This window comes from Marmota marmota, unplaced genomic scaffold (assembly GCF_001458135.2).
Source record: "Marmota marmota marmota unplaced genomic scaffold, marMar, whole genome shotgun sequence".
Taxonomy (NCBI): domain Eukaryota; kingdom Metazoa; phylum Chordata; class Mammalia; order Rodentia; family Sciuridae; genus Marmota; species Marmota marmota.
The window spans coordinates 29807057-29833228 of NW_026000240.1; the positions used below are offsets into that span (position 1 = coordinate 29807057).

Below are 26172 nucleotides of genomic sequence, written 5' to 3' on the forward strand. Positions count from 1 at the left end.
TGATTTTTTTAAAAATATTTTTTAGTTGTCAATGGATCTTTATTTATTTATATGCGGTGCTGAGAATCCAACCCAGGGCCTCATGCATGCTAGGCAAGCACTGTACCACGGAGCTATACCCCACCCCATTGGTGGGTTTCAAAAATACATTCTAGGGCCACAGGTTCTGTGGAGGAAAACCTAGCCCTGATCTAAACTGCTTGAGTTTCCAGCAGTTTCCCCAATTTGGCAAATAGATGCGCAGAGTATGGGCTGTCTTGCCAAGGGACAGAGAGGGGGAAGCAGGAGAGCTAGTCCTGTCAGGCCCATTTCAAACTCTAGCCCTTGTGCCTTTCCGTCATTTTGATTTCCCCTGCCTGGGCTGACAGTCTTGGCTGGTAGAGGGGTGAGCTGCTGTTTCCTCCCGGGGAGGCGGCCAACGTCCTGCTCCTCCACTGAGAGCCTCTGTGGTCCCCTTTCTTCCCCCTGCAGCTTTGTCCTTGCCTGGCCCTTGGCTGCTTCCTTTTGCATTGGGACTCACAGTGTGCCTGCTGTCCCTCTGTCCTTCCCTCTGTAGCTCCCGGGCAGGGAGATGGCCTCATTCCAAGCTTGTGTTTAGCCTACTGGAGAAGGAAAGGCCTGGGGTTGCCAACAGAGCTTATTATCGCATCATTCACTTGGCAAGAAAAGTCAGGAGCCCAGAGCAAGGCCAGGAGGGAAATGGCCACCTTCTGCCTGAGCAGTGGGGAGGGTGTCCAGGTCTTCCTAGGGGCCACCACCTGGGACTTTTCCCATCTGTTTCCACTGCTGAGTGGGAGAAGGGACAGGGCGGTGCTAACACAGCTGAGGACCTAAGAGAGAGAAGCTTGGAATTGAAAAGACATTTTGTATGATATGAACCTGGGACTGGCTGCATGATTTATAGGTTCCAGTCAAAATGAAAATGCAGGGCCCCTTATTTAAATAGCAGGACAAAAGGACAATTAAAATATAAAGTTTTTTTTTTCTTTCATGGTCTCTTTCTTTTCTTTTTTTTTTTTTCCCGTACTGGGGTTTGAACCCTAGTGTGCGCAACCATTGAGCCACATCCATAGCCCTTTCTATTTTTTTCTATTTTGAGTCAGGGTCTCACTCAATTGCCCAGGCTGGCCTCCACCTTATGATCCTCCTGCCTCCACCTCCCAAGTTGCTTGGATTATAGGGAGGCCTCCCAAGTTGCTTGGATTATAGGTGTGCACCACCATACACTGCTTTATGTTCAGGCTCTTGTTATGGTGATTTTATTTGCTATTTAAACCTGCGCTCTCTTGGGCTTGGAGATACTTAGGTAGACCCTTGTGGACACCCGTGGGCTTGCTCCATCAGCTGCTGGGTTACCTTTCTCACCAACTACTGGGATTTTCTGGTGGCAGATAGTTGAAGAGATGTTAACCCCCAAAGCATTAGAACCCCAGGGTCACCCTGTAGACCTGGATCAGAGTGCCCAAGAGGCTTGTCTTTTCCCTCCAGCTGGTGTCACCCCCATGGGCCACATGCCACTCAGGAGGGGCTGGTGCTTTGGGAGGCAGGGGAATGGGCAGCAGAGAACCTATCCCAGGGATCCAGAATGGGATGAGAGCCAGCAGGAGCTCCCACACGTCTCCACGGTGTGGCTTCAGTCAACAAAACACAAGTTAAAGATGAAACTGTTGACAATGTCAAGATGGCGACCTCAGAGCATCAAGACCCAAGTTTGGCCCTTGTGAGAACCCAGTCCTGTGGGACTGCACTCACGGCTCCTGGGAAGCCAGCCTTGTCCCTCGGGATGACCATCCAAACCTCACAAACAGAGGTAGTGACAAGGTTGGAGAAGATTCCCCGCCCCAGGACACTTTGCTGATTCTGACAAGGTGGGTGGTGCCCTCCTGGTCCCTAATTGTGTTGCTTTCTGAGTCGTGACTTTCTGCAGTGATAGCACCCATTCCTTCCCCTCTTGCCCTCTTGCTTGTTTTTCTGAAAGCCCTCCATTGTCTCCTTGCAGGTAGTAGGAGATTCCAGGACAGAGGTGGCCCCACTTCCCAGAATGGCTTTGGCAACTTTCTGCATTCCGGAGGGTGAGGAGGGTGAGGAGACAGGCTGGGCAGGAGGAGGCTGCTGATGGAGAAAAGGAGGCTACAAAGGGGAGAGGGTCAGAGTTCGGAACGTGCAGCCCAGAACGAGAAGTGTCAGTGAGGGAGCTCTGGATTCCTGGAGGCTGGGAGCACTGAGCACAGCGTGGCTGCCTCTGATCCCCAAGGGAGGAGGGGACAGCACTTCATGAAGTCACTTGACTCTGGTTGGACTCTCCATTAGGCCTGGCAGGGGCTGGGCGCTGGCTGGAAAAATCATGTATATTTATGGTATGCAGAGTATTCTTTTGCTCTTTTTTGATAGAATAGAGCTTCACAATAACTAGAAGGCAGATCAGCAAGGCAGAAATAACTCCACTTTTTTTAAGGTTGGTTAACTATATCTGTAAATCCATATTCAAAAAAGAAAAAGAAAAATCATAGGTCTTCATATAGGACTTCATTTATGGGTACTAAAGAGGAACATGACTCCTTTTGGGGATTCTGAGCCCCAGAGGCAGAGGTCGAAAGTCTTGGCCTGTAGTCCTTCTGTGCTGTTCTGTCATCGAGGATTTTTACAGATCTCCAGTCTCTAGTCTGCTTATCTATGGATTTGCTGGATTGTTCAGGCATTATTACACCCACTCTGCAGATGAGGAAATTGAGGTCCAGAGCAGTGGATAAGTTGCAAAAACTTCTGGCCTCAGCCAGGCAAGTCAGCATCTATTGAGCGTGAGTAGGTTTTGTGGCCATACTTCCTAACCTCGGTATTGCAGTGCCTGGTTCCTCTGGGCATGTCTGCGTGGCCACATGTGCTTGTCCAGAAGATGCTGACACGCTGGAATATCTAGGGTGTTCTAATGGCTGCTAGGGCACCATATTTAGAATCAGGACTATTGTGGACACTCTGGAGGAATAGCTGCCTCTTTGTCCCAGCAGATAGAAGGCTCCAGAATGTTCTAAGATGGCTCTCTCTCACAGCCCAGGTGGATGGGAGTGGAACAGCAGCCCCGGGGAAGCCTGAGAGGACAATGTTGTATATCGTGTGTACTGTGCTGTCCTTCAGATGCTGGTGACAGCAAAGAAGCAGCATTGTGGAGTGAAATGGGGCGGGGCGGGGGGGGGTGGGAGGCTGATGGAGAGTCCCTGAGTGCATCTGCTCAGCATCACCCGGCCACACACCAATGGTTTGTGACCTCTTGGGAGACTGCATGATGCCCCAGGGGGCAAAGTGTCTGAGTTAGCAGTTCCTCTCAGGAGTAGAGACTGATTTAGCTCAGAGGGATCCCAAGGCACTTGGGGAAGAGACAGGAGGAAAGAAGCCAGCCACCCACAGAGAGTCCAGCTGAGATAGGCAGTGCTGGTGGAAGTTCAGCATTAGAACCTCAGGCTGCAGGCAGACATGATGGATGAGTGCCATGCTCTGCAGAAGTCACCCTGGAGGGCAGGAAAGCCGGGGCCATCAAGCAAGAGCCGGACCTCTGCATCCTGCCTTGTCCAATAAGATAACCACTAGTCATATGTTGCTATTTAAAGTCATGAAAATTGAATAAAATAAAAAATTCTATTCCTCAGTCTCATTAGCCACATGTCCAGTGCTCTCCCACCACAAATGGCTAGTGGCTGGCTGATTGGATGATACAGATACATTTCCATTGCTCTAGAAGGTTCTATTTGAATCCAAACCATCTCATTAATATTTTTTTTCTATTGATTACATATTGAAATAACATTGTGGATATACTAAGTTAAATCAGATATGATATTAATATTAACTTCACCTGTTTCTTTTTCCTTTCTTTTACTGTAGGTAATGGAAACATAAATTATTGACGTGGCTCATATTTCTGTTGGACAGTGCTATTGCAGAGCAAAATGGGGCAGGGGCAGGAGGCTGATGGAGAGTTCCCGTGGGCATCTGCTCAGCATCACCCGGCCACACACCAGTGGTGACATGTCTATTTATTCACAGTTTTTAATACTCATTCATTCAGTGTATTCAGTCAGATGAAGACCGTAAAAACCCTTTCTCAATAGCGGCAGCTCAGGGTAATGGGACAAAGGCAACTTTGGAGCTGGGGAACTTCAGCTTCAAATCTCAGCTCCGTCTCCCTATTAGCTTATGACCAAATTACATGCCTTAGTTTTTCCATCTGAAAAATGCAATCAATGGGGATTCGACACACAGCATGGCTTTGAATGTTCCAGAAAGAAGTGCATGAGCTGGAACTAGCAGGTCCTGCCCATTTAAGACTCAGTAAATGGGGGCCCAATGTCCTCATCATTAGGCCATTAGCATGTTTTAATATGAAAGTATGGATGGTGTGGCCAGTTTTTCTGGCCTCAGAGCACCCACGACCCTTCCCCTTGCCCTCAGCATCCCCTCTGAGAGCTGTCTGCCGAGCCCTTGGGCATGGCCTGGTACTCACCTGCTGGCAGCTGCTGGCCCAGGAGGCCCGGAGGGCGCCCCAACCCCCAGAACGCTTGGCCTTGCTCTCCAGGTGCATCCGCAACTGCGTCTCCAGCTCCTGGCTGACTTGCTCGAGGGCGTGCACCTTGGCCATGTACTCCACCAGGCAGCCCCCTAGGTCCTCCACAGAAGCATGGTCCCTCTCCAGGCCCGGAGCAGGCACCGCCGCCAGGCCTGAGCTCCGCAGGCCCTGCAGGAACACACTGCTGATGCCCAGGGCCCGGCGGGTCACACGGGCACCCAGGCCACCTATGCCCCCGCTGGGCGTTGTCCCTACATAGACCCCAGGGGTGCGGATGAGGCTGCCCATGACATTGGTCCTGGAGGCTGGGGGGCTGTCCAGGGAGGACGATGATCGTGTCCCCCTGAAAGATGTCCTGCGCCTCTGGAGGGGCATGCTGGAGCTGGTGCCGGCGGGCGAGTCCACCACCACCCTCCTCTCACTCATCACTCCTCTGCCTCTGCGGTGCCCAGCAGGGTTAGGTTAGAGTCCAGTGGCTTTTGGGTTCCAGCCCCAGCAGCCCTGTGGCCTGGTCATGGGCCTCTCTGGAAGCTCCCCTACCCCGGGGGCTCTTTGTCTGCTGCCTTCCATGAGCTTCCACCATTCACTGAGCTGAAAGAGAAATGGGCCCTGCCCAGGGCTGCGTGCAGAAAGGCGCTCATGCGTTCTCTGATGCGGGGTCAGGTGCCCAGCCTCCCAGAGTTTTCTGCTGGTGGTGGGGGAGGCTGGGTCAGTGCAGGCTGTGGGGGCGGCTCGTCGGGGTTTGTTGATTTCACAACCGGAGAGAGGGCAAAGTAGGCCCCCAGCCGCCCCATTTCACAGGTTATAAACTGATGCCCCAGGGACCTCTGATCACAAGTGTAAGGATCACTTTTCCCTAGACTTCAGCTGCAAGCCAGGACTCTACATAGGTGTTTCAGAGCCAATTCTGATGCTTTCCACCTTCCTACATGTGCTGGTGTGGGGGAAGATGCGCAAATACCTGACAGGTGATTGAAGTGGAGAATGGACCGGAACCAGCCCCACAGGAGGCAGCCTGAGGAAACCCAGCCTGCTGCTTCTTCCCTGCTTCTCAGCTCCAGAGCAGCAGTTTCAGGTCCCTCCCTGATTCAGGTCCCTCTCCTCATTCTCATCTCTGCCCTCCCAGAGTCTGCACTTGACCTGCTGCTTGGACTTCACTTCCTCAGACTCGCTGATTTTTTTAAAAATATTTTTTAGTTGTCAATGGATCTTTATTTATTTATATGCGGTGCTGAGAATCCAACCCAGTGCCTCACACATGCTAGGCAAGCGCTCTACCACTGAGTCACAACCCCAGCCTCTCTGATGGGCTCTTGAGCAAGTTTAGATCCCATGTACTGGACACCTGCTTGCTCCGTCTGTCCCCCACGCTGCCATTTCCCCATTTATCTGAAAACTCACAAATAAAAACAACAAAGAGAGTGATTTCTGGTAAGGTCTCCAAGGGAGCTCCAGGTTAGGATTTGGTGGGATCCTCTGGGTTCTAGTTCCTACCCTGGGTGGTCACTAAGTCATGCTGTCAAGGGTGACACCCCAGTCCCTTCCAGAGGATCAGAAAGGTTCCTCCAGCCCCAGGGATGACAAAATGGACTTACAAATCACTGCACTGAAGTTTTGCCCTGGAAAAACCAGATGGCCCAAATGTAGAGCTGGATATTTATGAAATGTGGAAATGTACCTCAGGTGAGACAAGAGAAAGGAAGTCAAATTCCATTCTAGTGCCATACATGATTCCATCTTTGTTTCACTGAAATCTTAATTCTACCTTAGAAGATGAGTTGACATGTATGGCTGTTCGGGCTGTGTCCTGCACAAATCATGATCACATGTCTACAGTTGGTTATTGTCCCCCTATGTGATAAGGACCCTGAGAATTGAAGTGACTCACCTAAGGTCCTTTGTTCAGAAAGTAGCAGAGCTAAGCTGAGAAGGCTTCTTCTGACTCCTATTCCAGGAACTTATTTAGGATCCTCTCTGGTGCCCACCACCCAGAAAGCAGAGCACCTATCTGAGGTCACACAGTCAAAGTTAAAAAAATCTGGTTGCGGGCTGGGGATGTGGCTCAAGCAGTAACATGCTTGCCTGGCATGTGCGGGGCGCTGGGTTCAATCCTCAGCACCACATAAAAATTAAAAAAAAAAAAAAGATGTTGTGTTCACCGAAAACTAAAAAATAAATATTAAAAAATTCTTTCTCCCTCTCTCTTTAAAAAAAAAGAAATCTGGTTGCCTACCAGAACGTTCTGTGTGATTAGGATACCATAACTTTCCTTCTGTCTTTCTTTCATTTCCCGCTTCCACATTGTCTATTTGAGATGACATGGAAGATACTTTATAAATGCAAATGTTTGCTGTTTGATTAACAGATGGAGGAGCCCTCTGGATAAGTCAAGGCTGGTAGGACCCTGGTTTATTTGGGTATGGCATCCCTGCAGTGCACAAGAAGGGCCCATGGTGCACTGGAGACTGTATCACAAGGACACCCTCCTGCTACAGGTGATGTTGGCTGGGTCCTGAGGATCTGTACTCTATCAATTCCAGGATGTACCTACCAGGCTAACTGAAGGGATCAAGCTACCCATTAAAATGTTGGCAAAGGTGTCATGTTCAGGCACTGTTATTGCACCAAATGGTAACACTCAGTTGCCAGGTTAATTTACAGGTCTTTCTGACTCAAGGATATTTACCATAAATCCACAGAGCCTGGGTAGAGGGAGAAATGGGGAAGGAAGGTACCCTGATGGACACCAACCACCCACCCCAGAGACCCTAAGAGAGAGGATTCTCCTCTGGAAAAGTCACAAGCATGTTCTAAAGGACCCGCTTTACCAAATGACACACTGCTCATCCTATTATCTCATCAAACTCACAAAACCCAACTTCACGTGCAAGCAGATTAAAAAACACAGATGGACACATATAAGCGAGACTTGAGAGTTATTTTCCAGTGAAAAGAAGGCAAAATATATTAGCGACTTAATCCTTTGGGTAATAAAATAAGTTTATTTATATATCCATGGTAGCGGAATTCTGTGGGTACGGAAAAATAAGTCATACATCCACAAATGTATATATAACATATGTATCCTTGATTACATATATTATATATAAATTTTACTTTACAAACAGATTTCTCACTCTATATACTCACACACGTTGATATAGTCAATGCAATAGCTAAAGAAACATGAGAAGGTTAAGGTCAGAGAACAACATAGACAGTAACAGAGAAAACAAATCTCAGGGCAACATTTAACCTGCTCCTTTGGGGGCTGAGAGACCACAGAACTCGGGTCGAGGAGGTTCATACAGACATCGAGAACACACATTTTCGAAGGCCATCTTGCTTTTTTGAAAAAGGGCAACGTGGGTAGGAAGGAGAAAGTCATGGTAAGAAGACCACAGTAAGTAACAACACGAACGGATGAACCGACATTCAATTTCAATTCCCAATCTGCCTATAAGAACATCTATATTCAAAATATACTATCAAACTATTTTTCTTTTTTAGAGAAAGGAAGCGTCAAAGCAGTTCTCTTCTCTTCTAGCCACTCTTAGGAAAATATCAGAGGAGCAGCCACCTCTGGAAGCCCCTCTTGTGTGGCTGAGAGTCTGAGCCTCACTGGTGCTGGTCGCTGGGCACCGTGGGAGTCCGGAGGCAGCCTGGCGGGATGCAGAGAGCAGGAGAGAGAAAGGAGGGCAAAAGAAGAGCCCATAGCAGATCCTTGGGCCCAAGGGGCAAGAGGGTCTGCAGTACCTCCGCGGGTGGACGGAACCAGCTTCTGGCTTCTCCCAAGCGGCTGGCTTTGGCAATCTGGTTTGCTTTAGGAGCGCAGGAGGAAGGTTTCAAAAGTGGCAAGCCCTTAGACCTGTTCCTTGGGACACAATACCATCATCACTTTTGGAGAAAACCCCAATGAACATCTGATCCTTAAGGAAGGGTGAGCATTCTAAAGCTCCAAGGTTGGGACCTGTGCCTACACCCTCCCCGAGAGAAGAGGTGCCGTTGTGGGATGCAGATGTGGGGCTTCCAGGGACGGGAGGTCCTGTGGTTGGCCTGGCAGGAGCACCCATGGGGTGATCACAGGGCAGGCGCCTTAGGATGCTTCCACGTCCTTCACGGATTTCCTGAGGGTGGTCGGCTCCTGCCTCCGCCTACGACATGGGTGGCATTGAACTTGACATCCAGTGGTGCCACCGCGAGTCCCCAGGGTTCCTGTCCTCCAGGGTGAAGACATTTTCGCTTTTCCTGCTTTGGTTTGAGTATGCTGTACCTCGTGCTCCTCCTGGGTGGCCCAGTCCCCTTCACGCATGAGCATATGAGGAGGGAGGAGACAGGTCTCGAATCTAAGGAATCAGAGCTTTAGGAATCGGGCAACAGACTTGGCCACTTTAGCATTCTGCTTGTCCAGGAGGTCGGTCTCTTCCCTCACCTGCCCGGGCTCCTGCGACTCCCCGAGGGCTCAGAAACAGTTATCAAGAGAAGCAACTGATGCCACTGCTTTGCTTAGAAATACCTTTATTTTATAAAGCCACGGGTCATTCTGTAAAGTTTTTTTTTTTTTTTTTTCTGATTTTAAACCACACTTATAAAAAAGATGTTGACAATTCTTAGGAAAAAAAGCTGAAAATGTTTCTCATTAAGTCAGGGTTACACAAAGGTTATATTTATAATATATATATTTGTATATTTATAATTTAGAGATGAAAAATAGGGAACGGCAGAGTGAAGGCTGCTGCAGCTAGATCTCGGACACTTGATCGTTTCCCACGAACAGTGTTTCTTGACAGAAGGGGTTCACGAGGACCATCCCCGTGTCTCGATAGTCGCCGTTGGCTGGGGACCGGGGCTCTGAGAGCTGGTCCTGGGGAGAGAGGGAGGAGATGCTGTGAGCTGGGGAAGGTGTTCTCAAACAAATGCACACAGAGGAACATTTATTTCAGGATCGCTTGGTATGCGTTTGTCACCTCTACTGCCAAGACGGGGGCGCAGAGTGCTCTCTGCTGTTCTTTCAGATTTTTTCTAACAACTTCCAAAAAAGGCTTCCTGAGTTACCCCCACCCTAAGGTTGCCAGAGATGGTACTGCTTTCCTTGACAAAGTCTGAGAGGGGCTCACCGTGCAGGACACGTATCGTGTATGGCTTGCTTCCTTTAAGGGCAAACATTGGTTCACTTGGACCTCAGACTCTACTTTTGTCTTTCTCATAGATCTCTGGGAGACTTCTCTGTTCTTCCTTCCTGAACGCACCTACTTTCACTCACTTCTTTCCTCTCCTGTCACCCATCAGAGTCTTTGATGTCCAATTTCTCCTCCTCACCTGACCCTCCTAGAGCCTGTTCAGAACTACTGCCCTGTTTCTTGTAGCACTAGAAGCTGAGCTCAGGGAACCTGAATCCGTGCCATTGTGTAATAGATGGTCAGGGAAAATGCTGAAGCCCTGTCTGCTCAACCCCAGGAGCAGGAAAGCCTAGCAACAGGCAATCCACTGCTCAGAAGGCAATATGATTGCATTGGCAGGGAAGGATCAGGAAGGATTGCCACAACTTTGGGTTGCTAAAGGGCTGTCCTCAGATTCAAGTGCAGGTATTAACCCATTTTGTCCCATTGTCCCAGATTTGGAACACCTATAAACACTAAAATTGAGGCAATGAATATAACACTTATGGTAACTTTGAGATAATTATTATGTTCACAGAATTGACAGCTTGGGACTTAGTGGTTTCATTTAGAAAAAAGGAAGAAAGAAAAGCCACAGCTTATTCCAACACTAAACAAAGTAAAATCTAAGACCCTCTGAGCCATTTCAGGGCAAATGAACTCAAGAGTAGACTTAAGGTATAATGGCTCAGGCCAGATCTGCCCACAAATGTCTTTTTTTTTTTTTTTTTTTAAAGAAGCCACAATTAATTCTCTGTAGTTTATTTTTAAACAAAACATTGATGCTTTTTGAGGAGGGCTGATTGCTTCATGGATCACAAGGAGAGAAGAAACTCCACTGTTGATAAAATATCTTTTCAGGAGACAAGAAGCTCCTTCCCAGGTGGGACTTTGCTGAGGAGGGTGGCCCTGGGTCACCTTGCAGTGAAGGACAACAGGGTGGCACCTCAGAGGGGACAGAAATCCCTTTGGACAACCTTGCTGTTGGGTTGAGGGGGTTTAGAGGTTGAAATGTGGTCCACTGGTTTACAGTTCTTCCAAAGTAAGAATGTGCCCTGGGTGAACCACATCATACGCGTCACTGCATAGAAAGAAGGTTATTTAGAAAACAACCAAGGCAGGAAAGGAGAAAAAGAAAGGAGGAGGAGGAGGAGGAGGAGGAGGAGGAGGAGGAAAAAGAAGAGAGAATAGGAATTCCAGGGACCCTCTGGCTGACACCATCTTGCCTGTCTAATTCTGGATTTGCTTGGCTGCTTCCATGGACATGGATGGGGAGCAGGGAGCAGAGAAACTTGCTTAGGCAAAGCATTTGGTGGTTCTAAGGCTGGTGGCTAAAAGGCAGGGGGTGGGTGATCTGAGGGTGTGCAGCATGGTAGAATTTGCTTCAGGACATCTGGCATGGTCTGTAGCCCACGCATGTCCCCAGCTGTCTCTGTCCAGGCTCCGGGCTGCCCTCCTCTGCCCTCAGACAGCGTGAGCTCAGATAATTGGAACAAATGGCCATATTTCTCTAAATAAAGCAGAAGAAGGTGAGTAGAGTGCCGGAAGGCGAACAGCACTAAAATCTGCTCTGAAGCCAAGCCGAGCTTTTAGCTGGGGCTTCAGTGGCACCCTCCTGATCAGGAGACCACATGCAGCTGGGACGGCCCTTTCCACCAGAGCCTTTGGCTTGAGTTGGACGGTGGCCCTGTTGCTCCAGGCTGGAATAATGCCTGACCGTGGAGCTCTGCAAGCGGGGACTTTACTGCAGTGAGCTCTGGAGCACTGTCCTTTGGCTTTGGTTTTCATTTACAGATATGCAAAAAGCATATGTGAAATTGGGAGTTCAGGGGCTCACAGGCCATACTCAAAATGGGGCCAGTTAGGGAATTTTTTTGCCAAGTTAGAATTGTTTTCACCTACTCTAATATAAAATGTGCTCTGTCTCCATTCAAAATTTATTCTCCCATGAAGCTGGCCTTCTGTTTGTCCTTTGTTTAATTTATGATTATTTTTTATTAAGCGACTACTATGTGTCAGGGTAAACGGCAGTGAATAGAATTCATGGTTCCTTCATTTCATGTGATTTACCAGAGGGCTGCCTTGGGTCAGGCACTGTCCTAGGTGCTGGGAATGGAGCAGTGAACCCAAGGAACAAGGCCCCTGCCCTCAGGCAGTTTATATTACAGCAGGGAATGGACCAAAACCAGGTCAAAAGAGGGCTAAGGATGTGACTTTAGGGGGCTCTTATCAGTTCAGAATAGTGAGGGCAAGACTCCCCCAGGAGATGACCTTTGAACAGAGACCAGAAGGAAGCAAGAGATGGAGACATGCAGGAGAAAAGCATTCCAGAGAGGTGCCAGGGCAGCGGGCTTCCTGTGTAGGGGGAAGAGCAAAAAGACCAGTGCAAACCCAGCTGCTAGGGAGGCTGAGGCAGGAGGATGGCAAGTTCAAGGCCAGCAGGGCTTCCCAGACTGGGGTGCCAGAGGCAAAACCCTCTGCTGTGGCATCTATGTAACAAAGAAACCATGAGAGTTTTGAGTTTGGGGTTGGGAGAGAGGAATCGAGAATTCAGACGTGGGCAGGTGGAGTCTGAGACAATTCTTAGACGTGTGTTTGTGTGTGTGTGTGTGTGTGTGCGCGCGGCAGGTGGCCAGGCATCGGGGTCTGACATCTGGAGATGTCAAGGCAAGAGAGAAATTTGGAGTCAATGGTGTGGCCATAGCCATGGCTTTTCAACTGTGGAACTAAGTAGAAGAAGAGGAGCCAAGGCAGGACTGAGCCTGGGCTCCAGTGACCAAAGGCCAGGGAAAGACAGGGACTCAGTGACAAACTGGGAAGGAGCTGCCAGGAGTAGGGGAGAGCTGGGGAGGGACGTGCAGAGGCGGTGCACACCTGTAGTCCCAGTAGCTCAGGAGGCTGAGGCAGGAGGATGGTGAGTTCAAAGCCAGCCTCAGCAACTTAGCAAGCCCCTCAGCAACTCAGTGAGACCCTGTCTCTAAATAACATACAAAATTGGGCTGGGGATGTGGCTCAGTGGTTTAAGTGCAACTGGGTCCAATCCCCGGTACCAAATAAATAAACAAATAAATAAGGAGGGTATGGCCGGTTGACTGGCAACGCGGCTGGTAGGTCTGGTAAGAAGGGTGCTTAGAACTGACCACTGGGGTTAGCAGTGTGGAAGCCATTGGCTATTCCAGGGTAAGCAGGATCAGACCAGGAGCCACGTGATCGCAACTCCAGTGAATGCTAAAATGGACAAGCACAGTGAGCCGAGACCCTAGGGTAGAAGGCCAAAGTCAGCCTGGCAGGTCAGGGAAGGCCATATGCAGATGGGGCCCTGAATGATGGCAGAGGTCACTGAGGTGAACAAGGGGAGAGACAGGAGGCACTGCAGGAGAGGGAATAGCCCATGCACAGGTCTAGAGAGCGTGCCATGTCACTTGGTACCATGAGGGATCCTGTGTGGCTGGAGCTTAGCAGGTGAGGGGGAGAGCAACACCAGAATGTTGGCAGGAGGCAGGTCTACTTTGTAAAAGACTTTGAACTTTAGCTAAAGGGCAATGGGAAGCAGCAGAAGGGTCTTGAGCATGGAGCTCTGTGGCCACAGTGACATTTGTAATGGTCAGCAGGGGAAGTGGGGAGTGTGCCTCCCAAATAGCTCTTCTCACCGGCCTGCCAGTTCAGAAGTCCGCCATCTTTCTCTTGGCCTGTCTCCACCGCGCCCTAGTTGACCAATTATTTCTGCTTGGTTTTTCTGTCTGTTTTCCCATCCATTCATCCAGCTACCAAACCACCCTTCTTTTCCTTCCTAATTCATTCTCTGACCACACATGGAGTGCCTTCACCAGGCAACAGCATAATTCTCCTAACCCTGGCCCAACCAGCCCTGGAGACCTCCAATGACCCTTTGATGCCCCAAAGTAACGTCCACAATCCGTGATACCCCATCCAGGATCGTGCCTCATCTGGTCCCTTCATCCCTCTTTCTTGCTCCCCCCTGCTGTTCCCCCTGCTCCATGGGGAATAAAAAGAGTGTGGACTCCGATTATAGAGTCAAGGCCAGGGTTTCTCACTGGCCAGCCATCCAGTAGCCACAGGCCAGCACTCCCAGTGACTTCTCCCTCTCCAGTGCCTTCTCCTTGGCCTGATGTACTATACCCCCACCAGATCCCTTCCCGGACTTAGGCTTCTTCTTTTCCACGATGCCTGCTTGAAATCCGGATGTCCTTCCCAGCACCTCCCTGGGCAGGCTTCCCTTCCTTGTAGCTCTTTGTAACCGGTCCTTGTGTCCCCTAGTCTGTTTCTGAGGGGATGCTGGGGTTCATCTCCCAGCCACATCTCAGACTTTGAGCCCCTGAGAAGAAGCTGTCATCTCCATGGTGCCCCGAAAGTGCCTGCCACCAAATAGGTTCTCAATCAGTATTTGTTATTATTCCCGGAAACCAGGAGTGCTAAGAACACTGCTCCTCCAATGTGCAGAAGGCACCTGGGAATTCTTGTTAAAATGCAGATCCTGGTTCAGCAGGGCAGGGGTGGGCATGGTGGCTGCTGCCTGAGCATAGAGCACTGGGATGGGCGGGGGCTCTGTGGCTCTCTGAGGGGCCGTGCTGTTCCCTGCACTCCTGGGGGACCTCGAGGTGTGGGGCTCCTTACCTCGGAGGTCTCCAGGGACTGAATCTCCCTGGGCAGCTCCACGGCATGCCTGTTAAAGTAGTCCATGGTGATGGCGTTGTTCCAGTAGCTCAGGTTGTTCTCGGGGTTGGCTGTCTTCTTCTTCCTCCTCATGCAGCACACAGTCAGCAAGACGGCTGTGGAGACAGTGCAAGTCAGAGAGGGAGGTGACAAGGACAAGGACAGAGGCAGTGGTCCTGGGGATGAATGCCTGTCTCTAGGCAGGGCTTCCGAAGGCCAGACATCCTTCCTTCCTCTCTTCCTTTGTCCTTCCAACCGGTATCTACGTATATCGAGTGCCTATCTTGTGCCAGAAACTGTTAAAATTATTGGGGAGGTAGAGGTAGAAGAAAAGGACCCCCAACTTTCCTGAGTTTCCATTGCAACACAAGAATGGAGGGATGCAGAGTGGTTAGACAAGAATCATAAACAAAATGAATAAATAAGGCAAATTCAGAGGTGATAACCATTCAATGAAGATAACAGGGTAAAGTGGGAGAGACGATGAGGGGAGTTGGGGGAGAGGCTGATTTAGAATCACCATGATGGGCTACACTGAGGTGGTAACCTTAGAGCAGGGAGCCAGTTGTATTGTGGGATGGATGGGTCAGTATGTTCTAGGAGGGTGAACAGCATGTGCATAGGGGCTGAGGTGGGGACAAGGTAATTGTGCAGGAGAACAGGAAGAGCAGCTGTGGAGTGGAGTGTGTGTGGAGAAGGAGGTGAGGTCAGAGCAGTGTTTAGAGGCTGCCCCAAGGGGCTGAGGGTCCCGGGACTTGCGTGGAGCTTGATGATATCTATTGTTACCGCAGGTCTATAGTTTTAGTTAGCCAAGAAAGGTCTTTCTCTTGCTCATCTGGTGGGAAGGCTCCCCAGAGCTTGGCTGCAAATAAGAGTGGATGCATCCTGAGTTGCACCTGTGGACTGATGGGAGCATTCTCAGCTGGAGCGGAAGTGTGGCAGAAAGGGGAGCAGGGCTCAGTGAACTTTACAAAATAAGCCCTTGACTTCTATAGAGGATCTGGAGGGCAGAGGCTCACAGTGAAATCCCTGATAGAACAGCTTTTCTGGCACTATCATGAGAAAAATCAGCGACCAAAAAACCTGCTAAAATCTATGCAAGAATTATGTTCCAGGCACATTAGAAATATGACTTCATTGCTGGGTGTGGTGGCACACACCTGTAATCTCAGAGACTTGGGAGGCTGAGGCAGGAGGTTGCAAGTTCGAGGCCAGCCTAACCAATCTGAGACTCTGTCTGAAAATAAAATATGAAAAGAGCTGGGGATGTGCCATAGTAATAAAGTGCTGGGTTCCATTCTCTGTACTGCCTGCCCCCAATTTTCTTTTTCATTTAATACTCCATTTAATGCTTGAGGTCAGTACTACCAGGCTTACTGATTTTATAGATAGGAAAACAGACTTGGAGAGGAAAAGTGATATGCTCAAGAGCAAACCCACACACCTGGACTCCAAAGCCCATGCCCTTAAACATCCATGGTTCTGCTCTGGGCAGGTACAGAGGCTCAACTTGTGCAGGTGGCCTGATCAGGGCTCAGTGGCCTGACTGCATGCACCCACCATGACGTATGGCTCTCTCTGCTTAATTGCTAGGACTCCCAGGAGGAAGGCACATGTCTGGATTTTGTGGATGAACTAGGTATGGACAGAGTGGCTTGGGCATGCTGGCAGGGAAGGCTTCTGAGGTCACTGAGTGGGGTGGCCTATCCTGATTCACACAGTAGGATGGCAATGCAATAGGGTGATAAAAGTCCTCATGGGGAGAAGCCAGTAAGTGAGGGCTGAGTACATCCTACCCCAGGTTCTCTACCACTAGAATCTCCGGATGTGGCGCCAGGGGTGGCCAGGGCTGCATGCACCCAACCCCTGGTGGTGCCAACCACTTCTGTGCGGGACAACAGGGCAAGTTGCGCTGCCCAGAGGCCAGCACCAGGGGGCAGCAGAGCACCGGTTCCATCCACAGCAGCCGGAGAGTCTGGCCAGCATTCTGTGGGTCACGTCAGTGCACCAGGCAGCTGCAAAAGCTGGCATCCATGCAGACTGAGACCTCAGAGCCAGACCCAGAGCCCCAGGGGGTGACTGGGTATTCTGTAGTTTTCTTTCCAGCTGCCAGCCTTGCTGGCATCTCAACCTGAAAGGCCTCTGAACAAGGTCAAGAGATAGGGTGAGTTTCCCTTTCCTTGAATCTGCTAGGAACTGTCTTTTTAAAATTGCTTCTCATCCCTCCACTCCCTCCTTTTAAAAAGGCTCTAAAACATAAGGGAGATTCCTGAATGGGCTAAAGGGATTCTAGAGATTAGCTGGCATCTAATTGTTCAGAATTTTGTGGATCTCCTTCTTGCCCTCCTTTGCCTCAAAAGTCCTTTCTTTTAAATAGTTAAAGGAGAAAACAGGGTGCAGAAAGGATCCGCCTGGCAACCTGCTCCTTCAGGCCACCTTCTCATTCTGCAGGTGAAACACCACAGCCTGAAGCCCAGCTGACTTGCCACCGGCCACAGGTCTGTGAGTGGCTGCGTTGGGACAGGACTTCAAGTCCCCTTTCTTATTTTCTGATGTGTTTATTCCTCATCGCTACTACCTGTCAGCCAGCTCCTGGACCTGGGATGGTGAAATAGTGGGGGAATTCAAACTGGTGAAACAGAAGCCATGAAGAGAGGGATGTGGGCAAAGTGCCACTCTCTCAGCTCCTGCTCTGTTCTGGTGGAGGGTTGTCAGGAAGGTTTCCTCTATTGGGACAAACAGAGCCACTCTTCAACTGTAGGGCACCTCCCATCATGTCACACAGACTCCAAACACAGGCTGGCAGGGGAGGAAAGGTGCCCATGAGCTAGATTTGTATAGTCTATGCAGCCCTTTAAGGGAGAAGGGTATCTGCGCCTCCCATGTGGTCTTAGCTGTCCCCTAGTCAATATGGCAGGAGGGATGTAGATTTAGAATCTAGATGATAGTTGATCACTCGCATAACCTGAGTAAATTACTTAGTCCTCCTCAGCCTCAGCCTCCTCTGGGAAGATTAGATGCAACCACGCACTTGGCATTGTTCCTGGACACAGTAGGTGGGTAACTAAACCTGTCCCTTCTTCCATCCTACATTCTTACTCTACAAAGTGGGGGAATGGAAACCCCAAGAGGTGAGCTTGCCCACGGCTGTGCTGCCAACCTGGGCTGGCAGTGGGCAGAATCCTGGTCTGCTGGCCCCTCGTCCAGTGCTGTGTCTAACAGCCCACGTTGCCCCTGGATCTGAAGAAAGCCAGGTGCAGGGATCCTACCCTGCAGGGAGGGCTGATGCCTTGCAGGATAACCTCGGACTGGGACAGGGTGCTCTCTTCCATGCTTCTCCCCATCACATGGTGTTAGGGTGCCTGGCTGGTTATGTTTCTCTCAGGGAGTTTCAGGGCTTCTCTCCATTTCATCTTTTTAATGGAAGCCAGCCTCACTACAGAGAGAGCAGGCTTGGTGGCAGAGAGGCCTGGGTTCAAGTCACAGCTCTGCCACATATTACACCTGGTAGGCCACTGCATCTCTCTGACCAATATGGACTTCATGGGGTTGTAAGCACAATGCCTGACACACTATGGCTGCTTCATTAACACGAGCTCTTTTCTTGTTCTCCCAGCAGCCTGCACAAGAAACATCTAGAAAGAAAAGCTGGGCTGCATGCCTATTGGGGTGCTTGAGGCCCAAGCTCCACTAGGGGCTTAGAACTTTCATTATTTCAGTGATCTGAAATTTCACCTAAGAGATAAGTACAACAACTTAGATTGTGGAGTGTGTAATGTTTTCCCAGTACCTGAGCACTTTACATGCCAATTTAAGCCCTCACACGAACCACTTTGGAAAGGTATTGGTGCTCATCCCATTTATGGAAGAGGTAATTAAAGGTCATGGGAATTAACGATATGGATCATGATCACCCAGTTAATTAAAGCAATTTGAACACAGGTCTCGGTGACCTTCAAGTTGATGCCTGCCATCCTATGTCATCCTGAACACTGGGGGACACCTGCACTGGGTAAGGAGAGTGCTACGCCAACTTCACAGGTGCATCCAAACACAGGGTGCCAGCCACTCCCTCCCCCACTTAGCTGAACATCTTCAATTTTCTGTGTCACCAGAGGCAATGGCCATCAAGGTCAGCAGACATGAATGAGGCCCCTGATTCCTTGAGTTTTCAAACAGGGCTGACATTTAAGCAGACTCTCTTGGCTTCCCATGAATGTCAACAGGGAACCATCCACGGCTTGTCAGATGTGACAGGAGAAGAGGAGGTCACGGATTTTAAGGCATAGCCCTAGATATTATGTTCAAATTTCTGGGAGGGGAAATGCTTTCAGATGAAAGGATCTGCCATGGGCTAAGAGATGGAAATGAAGCCCCACAGGTCCCCAGGGAGCCAACCTTTCTAAACACCTGCTGAATGGCTCTCTGCCTGGCCGGTTTGGGCATACACTGTAAATCCTAATAGCAACGAGATGGATAACGAATGTGACTCAATCGCTGCCATTTGTGAGCACCCTCTCTGTGGCGGACCCTCACCTAAGTCCTTGCACGTATCATCTCTGCTGTTTTACAAGTCTTCAAGGTGGGTGTTGCAGACATGGAAATGTCTGTGTCCCACAGCCGGTGAGTGGCAAGAGCTGGGCTGACATGCAAGCCTGTTTGATTCCATGAGCCAGATCTTTCTAGCGCAGCAGGGTTAGCCATGCAGGGTACAAATTAGGGAAGTTGGAGAGAACAGAAAGTTGTGATATATTTCAGACTGGGCCCCTCAATTTACAGATGAGAAAACAGACCAGCGAGTAGAAGGAATAATTCAGTAGTGTCACTGTGAAGACCGAGCAGGACTGTGGACTGTCATTTCCGTCCTTTGGGGATTGAGTGAGGAGCCTGCAGGGAGTCCTTAGGGTATGGAATGAGGTCAGAGGCTTGGGGAAGCCAGGTTGTGGGGCTTAGTGTCTGGCTCCCCAGCCTGGCAGTTGGGAATATGCCTAGAGAAGCCCAGCAGGGGGCGCTAGCTGGGAAGCACTGATAAGAGCTATCAGAAGGAGCGCATGACACTGCTGTGGCAGGGTGACATTCCCTGGACAACCCTACCTTGCCCTTGGCTTTCTCCCTTCCCCCTTCTTCCATTGGTCCATGAACTCTAAGGAGAAAAGCCTCCCATCCACCCTTCCTTCTGTTCCAACATCTTCTATTCTTTTCATTGCTAGGAGTCATTCTGACCCAGGATGTCTTATAGAATTACAAAATGACTAAAGGCCTATGAGTGACACAGGGACCTATATTCTCAGAGCAGGTCTGCATGAACAACCAACATGGCTACCCATCATTAGGTGCAATGATAGGTTAACTCAGGATGCTGCCTAATGCTCCAGAGTCTGGAGGGAAGTCAGACTGCCCTGGTGCAAGGTGCACATGAACTCTCAGGTATCCAGGGTTGCTGGGAGGCTCAACTCTGTCTGTCAGGCTCAGCTTGGCAGATGAGCAGCACCTGCCAGGGGCCTCCCTGTCTGATCCCATCCTCCATTGCTCATGGCGGGGCAGGGAGAAAATATTCTGGAGGATGGATGTGACACATGTACACAGGCAAGAGAGCCTGGTAGGGCCTCCGGACTGACGTTCCTGTGAAAATCCAGACCACTGACTGGTGGGTGAGGACCACAATTCATGCCAGGCCAGAGGCTTCTAACAGGAGTCTGTAGGTACCATGCATCCTGATGGTGGCAGCAGAGACCAGCTCAGGAGCCACATGGCTCCCCTGCTGTGGCTGGCTGTGGCTTGGATCCAATCAATTTCAATTCTTAGCACTTCTGAAACCCTGTTGGCTGCGAGTGTCTGGCAGGACTCAGAAAAAAAAAAAAAGCTTTTTTTTTTTTTTTTCCCCCAGCCCTGGCACAAATATACTCTTCCAGTCACTGGGTGGGGCAAGTGATCTGGAAGGGCAGGTGAACTGTGGGTGCCCTTCTTGGGACAAGCAGGGGAGGTTTTGCTAACTCTCCCTGCTGCTTCTACCAGAAGCAGAGAAATCATGCATCTCCCCCTGACCAGCAGCCCTGGCTGCAGAAATCAGGGCCAGAGCTGATGCTGGTCTGAATGGCCAGAGGGAGGAAGTCTACACTTGAACCTAGCCTACATGGCCTGGAATACCCGGTGGGAACATCATCCAAACAGATGAGGACATTTCCAGAGACAGCCTGGGGTTTAGAGGCTCATAATTTTTTTTTTTTTTTTTGATCTTAGTTTCCCTCTCACAGGGGCCTTCACAGAGTTAACGATGGTCCCATAGGAGTCGGGACCATGAACAAGGACACAGAGCTGATACGAAGGCAGCCAGGGTCAGGCAGAAGTGAGGGGCCTTCAGTATGGAGATGGGCTCTGTCATTCCCAAGGGGCTACCAGAGTCTACTTTGAACAGCATTCATAATTCACTTTAGAAAATAAGATGTTCTACCCCCAGCACCTGAAGTCTCCTTTCAGAACATCAGGAGTGTCCTCCAGGTACAGTCCTGAGCTGTGTCCTTGCTCCTGTCTCTACTGACATCTGGATCCATGGTGTAGGCAGCCGCTGGGATTTTCAGCTTTGCAGCAGGATCTGATCTAATTTCGAACTCACACCTCCCAGAAGCACAGGGGGAGAAGTAGGAGTCATTTTAGAACAGCAAAACCCAGGTGGGTGTGGTCTGCGGGGGCTTTGGGTCCACCCTGCCCTTTCTAGCTCAGGCAAAGGACAGCCAGGGGGTTACTGGGTGCTGAGAGTTGGGGAGAGTTGCACATCTGTGGTTCCCGAGTGCTTGGCACAGTGCCTGGCATACAGTGGGCACTTGCAAAACACTGCACCGAATCAGACAAATGGATTTTACACACCACCTCCAGGCTGACTGACTGCAAGATGGGGACTCTGGGCAAATTACTTTACCTAGCAACTTAATTCCCATCTGTAAAGGGTGGATGATGACTACAGTCCACCCTGGTACCTCGTTTCCGTTTTTGTTTTATTTTCTCTGACTAGTTTGTTTTAAAGAAGGAATGATTAAGAAAACATATGGGGAACTCACTTTGTAAACTAGAGTATCCATCAAGACACATGTAAAGGGTGGAAAAGTAAAAAGCTGTCTCTTGTGTGGTTCCTTCTCAAACACGACCATTAATAATTTTATTGGGGCCGGAGGTTCATGAATTCAAAGCCAGCCTCAGCAACTTAGCAAGGCCCTAAGCAACTCAGTGAGACCCTGTTTTTTTTTTTTTTTTAAATGTATCTATATAGAAAAGGGCTGGGGATGTGGCTCAGTGCTAAAGTGCCACTAGGTACAATCCCTGGTACAAAAAAAAAAAAAAAAAAAATTGGCCAAGAGTGCTACATTGTCTCATTATCATTCTTCCATTTTAGAAGTAGGCAATCACAGTTTATAAATTATGTGTTTCCATGAGAGACGATACAGCTGCTTTTATTAAGAATGAAATATGCAACTTGCAAATATTTTCACTTTTCCAGATTAGGGTCCTAGAGCAGCAGCAGGCTGCCTGCAAACACAGAAAGTTTGTGTGGCTTAATGAGCAGGCGGAAGTGGCGCCTGGGAAGAATCTAGATTCCAGATTAGAAAATATCTGGGGGGGAGTCTAATGCCAAGCGGAAATCACAGCTCATGTTAAAGGCACGGACCGCTTGCACTAATCCATGGCATGAGAGAAGCCGGGGGTCCTGGGTTCACAGCCTGCACTGGAGGAGGCCCCTGCCCTGTGGGAAGCCTGTTGAGATCAAGGTGAGCCCGTGGCATGACCTCAAGTCAGTACGACCAACAGGGCTGAGGCCAGCGCAGGTTGACTGTGGCCAAAGCGTCCACCGTTAGCTTCCTCCGTCATGGCTGGGCATGTGTGAAAAACTGTGTTCCTTTCTAGGTAAACAGGAATAAAGTGGTGGCCATACAGAGGGGACAGATGGGGGACAGGACCAGGGCCAAGGCAGCCCTATGAAGGAGACTCGAAGGTCAAGGATGAGCAGATTGGACAAAGAACGCTGCCCTTGAGAGCCATTCCATTGCTCCTGGATGGTTAGATGGACTGATTTGTGTGGTTTCAGAAGGCACAGCTTGGGGTCATGGGGTAAAAATTATAAGGGGGCCAACTTCAGGCCCCCAGGAGAGTGGGAGAAATCCTGAAGGGTCCAAGAAGAAGAGGCTGTCCAGGGAGTGAGGAGTATGGTGGGAGCTCTCATCCTTAGAAGGGTCCAGGGGGTGGCTGGATGGCAACCAGGTGGGGTGGGATGGGGCTGAGGCCAGTGAAGACTCTTGCAACGTTACCAGAGAAACTGAGAATAGAAGATCAACCACCCGGAGAAGACGAAGGAAGCCCTCCACTCTTTATGGAGACATCAGGGAAAATGTCCCCCGACTCCTCACTCCTCACACGGGGACAGGCAGCAGTAAGGAGATGCTGGTGGACCTCACAAGAGCAAAATGGAAGGATGAGGTCCACCCTGCACCCAGCTCATACCACCCAAGAACAAATAAAGCGGGCTGGGGGTGGCGTGCAGGTGGAGAGGAGCTAAAATGCACATAACCACATAACTCTCAAGCCTTCCTTTTGCTGCAAGAGCCATGTGTTTTTTTTTGCCAAGGCCAATGGAACTTCCCACTGCATGGGAGCATTACCTCCTCTTGTCTCTCCAGAGAAGGGAGTGAGGAGGAAAGGAATGAAAAGACAAGAAGGAACGCGGGGGAGGAGAGGTCAATGAGGACTTGGCTGGTTGGAGGCTGTTTCTTTGGAAGGCTCAGCTTTCACCCACTGACTTCATGCCATGTTACTGCAGGGTCTGGCAGGCTGCCCTGGAGGGAGGTCAGTGTCATGGCAGGAGCACTCGCTGGAAGGTGCTCTGAGGTCCCGTCCCAGCCCTGCCTTTGACTCTTGGAACCTGGGTAAGTTTCTTTTTTTCTTTTTTTCCTGAAAAATACATGGTTGGATTAGATTGTCTGTAAGGTCCTCCCCAGCTCTTGGGAACTGTGGCTTTATGACCTGAGGACATTTGAGCCATGGCCTGGCGGGGCCCAGAACCAGGGACAGGGAGAAGCCGTGATTCTTGACCTGCTCCCTGGTTTCCTGGGACTCCGGGAGCCTTGCAGCCCACTTGGTGGGGGTGGGAGAACTCTAGGGCGAAGGGTGAGTACTGTTGGCATGGTGGGCAGAGAGGGAGGAGGGAGGGGAGTGGGGAGAAGCGAGGTACTTACAGCAGGAGGAGATGGGTACGCTGATGGCCAGGATCACCCAGACGATGTCCATCTTGCTCAGGCAGATGGTGGTTCTGTGCTGGGGCTTGTCTCCTTCAGCCACGTGGGAGATGTTCCCTGCTGTTCCGGGCTTCCAGGTCCCGGCGGGGACCAGGCGGTTGAGGAAGTTTCCTGTGGCTGTGGACACCACTGTGGAGAGAGGACTGGGCACCCTGTCGGTCACGGTGGGGGAGGCCGCAGCCTCCTCCTCGGCTGGAGAAACAGTGTTTTCTGAGGCCCCCGGGGGACGGGCTGGGACCTTTGGGGTTGTGGATGCTCCCTGAGGAATCCCCTGGGAAGGGGCTGAGCCACTGGCATCAAAGGCAGCCTGGGTGGACCCCGGGGCAGCTGTGAAGACCCCAGAGCTGCCAGACGGAGGTCTATTGGTGCCAGGGGTGACAGTAAGCCAAGAGTCACTGTGGCTGGGGCTGTCTTGCACGTCACCACGGGGGCGTTGAGAAGGCACTGGGGCAGGTTGTGGACGGGCAGGGGCACCTGAGGCGGCTGTGGCGACCGGCTCCCCTCCTGGGCTGGTGAAGGTGGGGACACCCCCCTGGTCTGCTCTGCTAAGGCCTGGCTTGTCCTCTGCAGGCACCGCAGGGGTAGTGGGGGGTGCCCACGAGGTACTTCCGGATGCTGTGGTCACAGCCACTGTCTGGGGCTGTGGCGAAGAGGAGTTCCCCCAGGGTGGGGTCCTGGGGGAAAGGGCCAAGGGTTCGGGGTCCACAGACCCTGTGAAGTTGCCCTTGTAGATCTGAAATATCTTCCCCAGGGGTCGCTTGGGCCCCAGGTGCGTGGAGCTCTGATTGCGTCCTCGGTGGCCTTCTTTCCTCCCAGAGTAGCCGCCGGGGGCAGGTGGGACAGGGCGCGATGAACCCCCAGCCCCCTTTCGGGAAGAGCCGGGGGGCCTGGGGGGCCTGCGGGTGGTAGCCCGGGGGACGGCTGCGGTGGGCCGGCTGGTGACTCCTGTTGGCTTTGTCAGCAGGATGGTGGGGGCGGCCTCCCCAGGGGGGCGGCCCTCTGAATTCGAGGGTGTGGTTGCCATAGGAACTGGAGGGGAACCTGTGAGCAGGGGCCTTTCAGGATGGGGGGTGGTTGCTGTCACCATGACGGTGGGAACAGTGTTTGTAGGAGGGTGCCCATCTGGATGGGCTGTCGTTGCCGTGGTAGCGGCGGCCTGTGAGGAGGGTCCATCGGGATGGGGGTTCAGCGCCGTGGAGGAGGGTCTAGTAGGGCTGTGGGATGCTGTCACCATGGTGCCTGGGGGACTGCGTGAGGGGAGGACCTGGAGAGATTCCCTGGGAGATGGTTCCTGGACAGCAAGTACCAGTGCTTCGGTCAGTGCCAAGGTCAGGAGGAAGCCTGGAGAGGGAGACAGAGAGGAGAGGTGAGATCCCCAGGGAGCCATCTACAGAGGTGCCCTCTTTACTCATGACCTTAGAAAGTTCTGGGATTGCAGGGGATGCGTCAGGAGCATTTTTGAGACTCACACTGATGCACGACACTCAGTGGGACACAGAACCATGTGTGCAGCTGGACACGGCTAGGAAGAGATGCCAGCATCAGGAGACCCAGAGCCAGTGGAACTGGCTGGACCGTCCTTTCTCAAATGTCTTAGGCCATCAGCCTTCGCCTCAGGCACAGCAGGAGCTTCAGAGGCTGTGGCTTCCATGGTACCTTGTCTTTTACAATTTAAGAGTGAGCAAGGCCAGCTTGGCCACATGAACCACTCAGAACTGCATGAGGAAGGCTGGCTGGGCAGAGCGAACCAGCTCCTCTTCCCTTCTCTGAACTGGACAAAGGTACAAATATTGAGCCTCATCACCAAACAATTAAAGAGGGGCTACCCTCTCCTTGACCCTGAGGACCCCAAATGGAGCAGGGCAGCACCTGGCCCTGGAGGAGCTTGCATAAATCCACAAACAATCCTAAAAGAAGGCAGAGGTGTCTCAGTGTCAAAGAGGAGGGACAGAAGGAAGGGGACACTGGTCCAGGGAAAGGGCATCCAGATCAGACACCCATAAAGCACTTGGTACAGAGTTTGGAATAGAAAACACACTCTATACAAGCCAGCTGGCACTGGAGTTTTTGTTATTAGTAACAGCTCTTCCGATGGCACCTAAGTGGCTGAACTCTGAAACATCTCCTGGGTGGTACCCAGTCTTTTTGAGTAGGAGGAGCCCTTTTGAACATTTAAAAAAAAAAATTGCATGACAGTCAATGTGTGTACTTTTAGTTCATTGAAAAGATGCAAAGGATAAAAACCTATACGTTTAAAAACATTTCTAAATATGCATGGTCTTATTAATCTTAGCAGCATGAGTCAGTCTTTAAAAATAACACCTCATACATAACGTCGGATCCTTCAGATCACAGACTGCCAGGTGGACTGGGCCCACCTGTGGTTAGGAAGAGCTGGTCTCTCCTGCTGAGGAGCGGCAGACAGTTCCTAGGTCCTGATTCTGACCTGCCCACGACCCTTTGTTCATATGAACACACTTCTTTGCGATTCCAGACTTTG

At 50.7% G+C, this 26172-nt stretch overlaps 1 protein-coding gene and 1 long non-coding RNA gene across 12 annotated transcripts in view; one reads left to right on the plus strand and one right to left on the minus strand.

Annotated features, from left to right (window-relative positions):
• Window positions 1-7537: 7537 nt before the first annotated feature.
• Window positions 7538-26172, minus strand: part of Tmem108 (transmembrane protein 108) — a 295713-nt gene continuing 277078 nt past the window's right edge. For all 11 annotated transcript variants that reach the window (XM_048794209.1, XM_048794208.1, XM_048794202.1 and 8 more), the window contains 3 exons: window positions 23613-25013; window positions 14353-14507; window positions 7538-9422 (listed from right to left, as the gene is read on the minus strand). In XM_048794209.1, the coding sequence (XP_048650166.1) occupies window positions 9300-9422; window positions 14353-14507; window positions 23613-25013 (1679 nt within the window). In that variant the 3' untranslated portion in view covers window positions 7538-9299. The remainder of the gene's footprint in view (window positions 9423-14352; window positions 14508-23612; window positions 25014-26172) is intronic.
• Window positions 23135-26172, plus strand: part of LOC125613570 — a 141934-nt gene continuing 138896 nt past the window's right edge. Inside the window, exon 1 of the long non-coding RNA XR_007344123.1 lies at window positions 23135-23303. This is a non-coding gene — a long non-coding RNA (uncharacterized LOC125613570). The remainder of the gene's footprint in view (window positions 23304-26172) is intronic.